Raw genomic sequence first — 9198 nt, 5'->3', positions numbered from 1 at the left:
GTGCTTTCTTCCGCTCGCACTCACGATGGATTAGCATTCAAGCAAATACACACATCTCCGCACGCACGCATCGAGCACCGTGCCGCGTATCGTTAAATCACCGCAACGCTCGGGGCAAGGAGCGCGAATCTTCTTCTTCTTCTTCTTCCAATTCTTCTTCTTCTTCTTCAATCAGACGAGTGTGCGCGAGGGTACGGACCTCGGGCAGCTCGACCCCCGCATACCCAATGCGGCAATCGCGCGTTTTTCTGAGACCCTCGACAACTTGCGCAGCCGCCACGTTCGAACGTAATTGTGAAGCGATCGCCGGGACGACGTGAGCACGCAATTCTCAGGTGATCGCACGTACCGACCTTTTTGGACGGCATGTTCCGTGTTCTCGAGACTGCAGGTGAGGCGCACGTTCGTACAAATCGCAGCTCGAAAGGCGAGAAATTCCGCTAACGGGCCTGAGGTAAAGCCCATTGAATGAGCCGCGCGCCGTGCGCAGACCGAGCCAATGGGAGGGGGGTAAGGGGGGCGTCGGAGGGGCCAATGACGGCGTGGGTCTATACCGGGGGCGAGGCGGAGCGGGTGGGCGCTGCGAGAAGTGCCGGGGGGACGAAGAACCGCCACTGGCTTATAGCGGGCCGTGCGGGCCGGGCCGCGCCCCTTTCGCTCGGAGCTCGTCACGACCCGGCGGCGGCGGCGCGCACCAGGGAAAGGCAACACGGGCTCGGGCCACGCACGGAGCCCGCCGGAAAGGCGACCTCAACAACTTCCTAACTGCGAGGCAAAGACCATGCGAGAGTAAAGTTGCGCAAGGTTCTGTGATCTCTTTGCGCACCTGTTCCAAAAACCCACGCTAGCACTGACGACGTCTCACCTTTTCCTCTGCGATGTTCCTTCTGCTTTGAGCTCCAGGTGATCATCGGGTCGTCGGGGATCTTCAACATTTCATCCTTTTTTCTGACCTTGACTCCGCTTTTCCCACCAGTTCTTTCTTCGGACGATTCGGAGCAGCCACGAAGGACTTGCTCCGTACGTGTAGAGATCGTGCTCACCTGCGCAGGCGCCGCATGGTCCGTGGACGCGTCGATCCACACACCTGCGGACGAGCCGTTTTCGTCCGACCAGGTGATATCTCGCCTCGTTCACCTCCCTTAATTATCGGCTGAACACCCCGCGGACGTCACCTCTAGTTTGGCGCTGAGCGCACGGACCAGGTGGCGGGATTTAAACAACCAACAAATACAGGTATCCCAAGAAGAGCGAACGAGGAACGAGCGAACAGACTCTACGAGAGAAGGTGCACTCTTTCCCCTCTGCATGGAGCTCCTCCACCTTTTCGTTCAGGTGTTCACCGGGGCGCTTCCTCGGGGAACCTGCGTTGCTCGAACGATCCTCGTGCTCCTGCGGATGCTCACCCTGATCGTTGCTATGGAAGGTGAGTGGGCACGGGGACGTGGGGGGCATACTGTCGCACCTAGACACGATACCCGACAGGTGCACGCTGACAGTATAAACGATGCGTCTGGGACGAGGAAAGCTGTCCGCAGGTGTTCCATCCCACGTAAGTATTTATAGGCCGAAGTGTCCTGCCGATGGAAGCCCTTCGTTTCATATTTATATATTTATTTACCTACCTGGTATGGTTGCCATGGTTATTAGCAGTCAGGGCAAGTATCGCCGCGTGATCTGCTTGAATTTATCACCTGACATCAAGGTTTCCCGACGTTTGCTCCACGGTTACCTCGTTGCCTTATAGTGGGTCACCTGCCTTGTCCATCTTGGAGAACCCAGGGTTCTCCGAGTACGAGCTGCTTACCTGCTTGAAGCTCAGCATTTGAGATGAGCCCGGATAAGCAACCATATGTTGGCAACCTTTGCACGGTGCTTGATGGCTCCCGCTGTCCTCGTAAGGGATCTCGTGGAAATTATAATAGTGTCACTGTCAATTACACCGTCAAGGAGCTACCTGTTATTAACAGGAATGTGTTATGACGGGATAATGTACCTCCACGTCATGTGGGAAGCTTACACTCTGCCTCCTATAAACGCTCAGGAAGCGAAGGTTATGGCTAGGGAATACCTTCACGCTCACGCACCTGTATGTTGTCTCTAGTAAATGCTCTGAAGGTATACCCCGTACCTGTTCTGCGAATGAATGAACATTAATTAATGAATTAATCAAGTAGTTAATTAAAATTTATTAAATTAATCTATTAATCTACCATTGAAGCCATTAATCAACTAATGCCATCCACCAACGAATGCCATCCACAATTTAATGCCATCCACCAACTAATGCCATCCACCAACTAAAGCCATCCACCAACTAATGCCATCCACCAACTAATGCCATCCACCAACTAATGCCATCCACCAACTAATGCCATCCACCAACTAATGCCATCCACCAACTAATGCCATCCACCAACTAATGCCATCCACCAACTAATGCCATCCACCAACTAATGCCATCCACCAACTAATGCCATCCACCAACTAATGCCATCCACCAACTAATGCCATCCACCATTTAATGCCATCCACCATTTAATGCCATCCACCAACTAATGCCATCCACCAACGAATGCCATCCACCAACTAATGCCATCCACCAACTAATGCCATCCACCAACTAATGCCATCCACCAACTAATGCCATCCACCAACTAATGCCATCCACCAACTAATGCCATCCACCAACTAATGCCATCCACCAACTAATGCCATCCACCAACTAATGCCATCCACCAACTAATGCCATCCACCAACTAATGCCGTCCACCAACTAAAGCCGTCCACCAACTAATGCCATCCACCAACTAATTCCATCCACCAACTAATGCCGTCCACCAACTAATGCCGTCCACCAACTAATGCCGTCCACCAACTAATGCCATCCACCAACTAATGCCATCCACCAACTAATGCCATCCACCAACTAATGCCATCCACCAACTAATGCCATCCACCAACTAATGCCATCCACCATTTAATGCCATCCACCATTTAATGCCATCCACCAACGAATGCCATCCACCAACGAATGCCATCCACCAACGAATGCCATCCACCAACTAATGCCATCCACCAACTAATGCCATCCACCAACTAATGCCATCCACCAACTAATGCCATCCACCAACTAATGCCATCCACCAACTAATGCCATCCACCAACTAATGCCATCCACCAACTAATGCCATCCACCAACTAATGCCATCCACCAACTAATGCCATCCACCAACTAATGCCATCCACCAACTAATGCCATCCACCAACTAATGCCATCCACCAACTAATGCCATCCACCAACTAATGCCATCCACCAACTAATGCCATCCACCAACTAATGCCATCCACCAACTAATGCCATCCACCAACTAATGCCATCCACCAACTAATGCCATCCACCAACTAATGCCATCCACCAACTAATGCCATCCACCATTTAATGCCATCCACCAACGAATGCCATCCACCAACGAATGCCATCCACCAACGAATGCCATCCACCAACGAATGCCATCCACCAACTAATGCCATCCACCAACTAATGCCATCCACCATTTAATGCCATTAACCAACTAATGCCATCCACCAACTAATATCATCCACCACCTAATGCCATCCATCATTTAATGCCATCCACCAACTAATGCCATCCACCAACGAATGCCATCCACCAACGAATGCCATCCACCAACGAATGCCATCCACCAACTAATGCCATCCACCAACTAATGCCATCCACCATTTAATGCCATTAACCAACTAATGCCATCCACCAACTAATATCATCCACCACCTAATGCCATCCATCATTTAATGCCATCCACCAACTAATGCCATCCACCAACTAATGCCATCCACCAACTAATGCCATCCACCAACTAATGCCATCCACCAACTAATGCCATCCACCAACTAATGACATTCACCATTTAATGCCATCCACCAACAAATTCAATCCACCATTTAATGCCATCCACCATTTAATGCCATCCACCATTTAATGCCATCCACCAACTAATGCCATCCACCAACTAATGCCATCCACCATTTAATGCCATCCACCAACAAATTCCATCCACCATTTAATGCCATCCACCATTTAATGCCATCCACCAACTAATGCCATCCACCAACTAATGCCATCCACCAACTAATGCCATCCACCAACTAATGCCATCCACCATTTAATGCCATCCACCATTTAATGTCATCCACCGACTAATGTCATCCACCAACTAATGCCATCCACCAACTAATACCATCCACCAGCTAATGCCATCCACCAACTAATGCAACCATATGTTGGCATATGTATATAGTCCTCCACCAACTAATGCCATCCACCAACTAATGCCATCCACCAACTAATGCCATCCACCAACTAATGCCATCCACCATTTAATGCCATCCACCATTTAATGCCATCCACCATTTAATGTCATCCACTAACTAATGTCATCCACCAACTAATGCCATCCACCAACTAATGCCATCCACCAACTAATGCAACCATATGTTGGCATATATATATAGTCCTCCACCAACTAATGCCATCCACCAACTAATGCCATCCACCAACTAATGTCATCCACCAACTAATGCCATCCACCAACGAATGCCATCCACCAACGAATGCCATCCACCAACGAATGCCATCCACCAACTAATGCCATCCACCAACTAATGCCATCCACCAACTAATGTCATCCACCAACTAATGCTATCCACCATTTAATGCCATTAACCAAGTCATGCCATCCATCACCTACACATGGAGCAAAAAAGAGGAGTGTATGTAGACGACGATTGGGGATTGTGTAAGGTGGGGGCGGAGGGGGGGTAGGGGGAGGTTGAGGGGTTTAGAGATACCTCTCTCGAAGCGCAGAGAATTGGCGATTGTATCAGGGCCTCTTTCACGCGCCCCGGAGCACCCCCGTAGTGTGAGACCATTGTGAGTGGTTATAATTTGCAGGCACCAGGCGCGCTATGTGGTGCGACTGTGTAATAAGTTTACTCGAGCAGCATTTTAAGAACGCCATGCACGAAACACAGAGACTTGGGGGGCATGGGGGGCAGCACGTACACTGCGGGATCGAGCCAATTGAATCGACCGGTTGAGGACTCCACGCGCGTGTCCTTAATATTTTCTCCCAAATTTTCCATGAAGACCCTCCTCCCTAACCACTTGCCCGCCCTTACCCACGGAGAGGGCATCGCGAATCACCCAGAGCGACACGTCGATTCGCGAGTTGCCCTTTCGCCCGCCGGTTTCACGCCGACGGCCGGAGGCCATGAGCGCACAGCTCGACGTCGGCCCTGAATGTCGGGCGGACCGCGGGCTCGTTCAGCGTTCCGTCCTCTGCAGGGGAGGAGGGAGATGTGGGATCCGCGGAGCCGGTTAGCGCTCGCATCATCCGCCCGCCCCTCCAATCTCCCCGATGGCGGAGTCGGCTCAGCTCCGACGAGCCTGGTTGCCCTGCGCGATGCCCGCGGATTCTCTCGCTCTTGAGCTTATGAAGCGCACGTTTGCGCACACTTTGTGTCTCTATATCTCACTCTCTTGTCCTCTCCCGACAATCTCTCGCTTTATGAAGCGTTTGTGCTCAAATATGATAACGGTGTTGTGTTGCAGTGTGAACGATGGGTCTTTATTACTTCACCGGGCACGTCGGTTTATGACGTCATTGCAAACTTTCTTTTCAAATGGGGGATTATGAGGGGAAGGTCCACACAACTCCTCGAACAAATATCTGTGTCTGTGGTTGTGCCTTCCCATGTTTGCTCATTTTTAGCTCACATGGAACGACGATCAGGAGAGCTTATGCAATGGCGCATCGTCCGTCCATCCGTCCGTAAACACTTGAAACTTCTTCTCCGAAACCGCTGATGGGATTGCGACCAAACTTGGCACAAATGATATTTGTTGTGATGTGACTAAAGTTTGTGCACGGCATTTTTAAAAATCGTGGTCTAAGTGGGTTTACCGGGGTCAAAGTGGATCCAGGTTTGACCCCCCAAAATAGGAACTTGCTTTTCCCTCTGAACCTACACACGCAATTTCGATGAAACTTGACCACAACCTTCACCACCCGTGATGTACCAATGTTTGTTCAAGGAATTAGAAAAATTGGATTCTTAGGAGGTATATGGGGTTGAGGGAGGGGGGTTGCCCCCCAAAATAGGTATTTCTTTCTTTGTTTGTTTAAAGTCTTGTAATTATGTTAATATGATTCTACATGCTGCGCTGTCTTCTAGCAACCATTGAAATTGGTTTAAAATACCCTTAGTTGGTGCAGTATACTGTTTATTCTACCAGGTGAGCGCCAGGGGTATTGCCCCTATGTTGGGTTTACTGGATTGTTGAAAGGTGTTTGGTCCAAATCTGCGGAGTTTGGCACAAGAGGAAGTAGCGCTGCAGGTAATTGTGCGTAAAAGTCTCGCAAAAAAACGCGAAAGGGAAGATCGACGGAGGATGTTTGACTCGGGCTCAGAGCCAGGGCAAGTGCCAGTGAAACGTTCCGGTCGGTGGTGGTGAAACCAAAGCTTATGTCCTCGTTAAATAGACCGTGACCACCATCTTTGTTTTCTCTGATTACATTTACTTCGCAATAAGTCACGCGGGCTCCACGTTAAGTCATCGCGGTCTGGCTAGAGCTCCCCTAAAGTGAGGCGGTGTTTGCAGTGAAGACTCTACCCTCACCACCAGAAACACCTTCACCACAAGCTCCACCAGCTCCACCCTCACTACCAGCTCCACCATCGCTACCAGCTCCACAATCTCCACCTTCGCCACCGGCTCCACCCTCACAACCAGCCCCACCCTCACCACCAGCTCCACCCTCGCCGCCAGCTCCACCTTCACCACCAGCTCCACCCTCACCACCAGCTCCACCCTCACCACCAGCTCCACCTTCACCACCAGCTCCACATTCACCACCAGCTCCACATTCACCACCCGCTCCACCTTCCCCACAAGCTCCACCCTCGCTACCAGCTCCACCCTCACTACCAGCTCCACATTCACCACCAGCTCCCCCTTCACCACCAGCTCCACCAGCCCCACCCTCACCACCAGCCCCACCCTCACCACCAGCTCCACCCTCACCACCAGAAACACCTTCACCACAAGCTCCACCAGCTCCACCCTCAATACCAGCGCTACCAGCTCCACCTTCACCACCAGATCCACCAGCTCCACCCTCACCACCAGCTCCACCTTCACCCCAGCTCCACCCTCACCCCAGCTCCACCCACACTGCCAGCTCCACCAGCTCCACCCTCACTACCAGCTCCACCCACTCCACCTTTGCCACCAGCTCCACCTTCACCACCAGCTCCACTCTCACCACCAGCTCCACCCTCACCACCAGCTCCACTCTCACCACCAGATACACCCTCACCACCAGCTCCACTCTCACCACCAGCTCCACCCTCACCACCAGCTCCACTCTCACCACCAGCTCCACCCTCACCACCAGCTCCACCTTCACCACCAGCTCCACTCTCACCCCACCCCCACTCTTACCACCACCTCCACCTTCACCACCAGCTCCACTCTCACCACCAGCTCCACCCTCACCACCAGCTCCACCTTCACCACCACCTCCACTCTCACCACCAGCCCCACTCTCCCCACCAGCCCCACTCTCCCCACCAGCTCCACCCTCACCACCAGCTCCACCATCACCACCAGCTCCACCATCACCACCAGCTCCAACTTCACCACCAACTCCACCTTCACCACCAGCCCCACTCTCACCATCAGCTCCCCCCTCACCACCAGCTCCACTTTCACCACCAGCTCCATTCTCACCACCAGATCCACCCTCACCACCAGCTCCACCTTCACCACCAGCTCCACCCTCACCACCAGCTCCACCCTCACTACCAGCTCCACTCTCACCACCAGCTCCACATTCACCATCGGCTCCACCCTCACCACCAGCTCCACCCTCACTACCAGCTCCACTCTCACCACCAGCTCCACATTCACGACCAGCTCCACTCTGACCACCAGCTCCACCACCAGCAGCTCCACCCTCCCCACCATCTCCACCCTCACCACCAGCTCCACCTTCACCACCAGCTCCACCTTCACCACAAGCTCCACTCTCACCACCAGCCCCGCTCTCACCTCCAGCTCCACCCTCACCACCAGCTCCACCCTAACCACCAGCTCCACCTTCACCACCAGCTCCACTCTCCCCGCCAGCTCCACTCTCACCACCAGCTCCACTCTCACCACCAGTCCCACTCTCACCACCAGCTCCACTCTGACCACCAGCTCCACTCTCACCACCAGCTCCACTCTGACCACCAGCTCCACTCTCACCACCAGCTCCACTCTCACCACCAGCTCCACCCTCACCACCAGCTCCACCACCACCATCACCCACGTGATGAAGACCTCATTAAGTAGGCCTATAGATTTATTCCCGTGGCCTTCCGCATACAGGGCTCCTCTCGAGCCGGACCCACGATCTTGACCGACGAACCATCCCCTTGCCTTCGGTTCCCCACGCCATTTACGTCGAAATAGCCGCAGAAGTCCACCCACGTTTAGACCACCATCACATCCTTCAGTCCAGCTCATCCGAGCTTTCCTAATGGTCAATCTGCACGTCCCAAAGTACAAATTGAATGAATAGACGATCTATATAGGTGCCCCAGGGGAGTCCGGACCCCTCCCAAGACCCTTCCCCTAGTGAATGTGCATCGGGTTATGTAATCAATTTGAAAACAATAATGTTCACAACAGGTTTGAAAGAGTTTTCAGTTCACGGTCACCGAGACGACTTCAGAGGGAACACGGCAAGCTGCCGGAGCAGGGATCGGGCTGGCGCACAGTCAGGAATTCCATCATGCTTGGCGGTCGTGAACTTTTGACCCTCGAATTTGATGAAAACCTTATTGCTCCGTGCTTGTCTTGCAAAGGCACGTTTTTACTCGGCCCCCGTTATATGTTCTACATTTGCCTTAGCCTTGTACAATTGTGCCTCGGAGGCGACTGTGGAATTGAAACGTGCTTTGTAAATGCAGAAGGGTTTGCCTTTTCCGCAACTCGCAAAATTGAATATTTCATTGATGGAAACGGGTTGAGAATGCGTGGGGCGGTGTGGGTGTTGAAATGCCACCCGGAGAATGCAGGTTAAATGATGGAAGTTTGCACCGACCTCGTGCATGAGTCGGGATGGA

At 52.5% G+C, this 9198-nt stretch overlaps 1 protein-coding gene across 1 annotated transcript in view; it reads left to right on the top strand.

The window, feature by feature from the left end:
- The first annotated feature begins 669 nt into the window (after nt 1-669).
- Nucleotides 670-9198, top strand: part of SDK2 (sidekick cell adhesion molecule 2) — a 990523-nt gene continuing 981994 nt past the window's right edge. The window contains exon 1 of the mRNA XM_068126284.2: nt 670-1426. Coding sequence (XP_067982385.2) covers nt 1309-1426 — 118 coding nt within the window. The 5' untranslated portion in view covers nt 670-1308. The remainder of the gene's footprint in view (nt 1427-9198) is intronic.

The sequence above is a fragment of the Myxine glutinosa genome, chromosome 10 (assembly GCF_964187855.1).
Source record: "Myxine glutinosa chromosome 10, kmMyxGlut1.1, whole genome shotgun sequence".
In the NCBI taxonomy this organism is placed as follows: Eukaryota; Metazoa; Chordata; class Myxini; order Myxiniformes; family Myxinidae; genus Myxine; species Myxine glutinosa.
The sequence above is the reverse complement of the archived record's forward strand: the minus strand, read 5'-3'. Positions and strand labels throughout refer to the sequence as shown.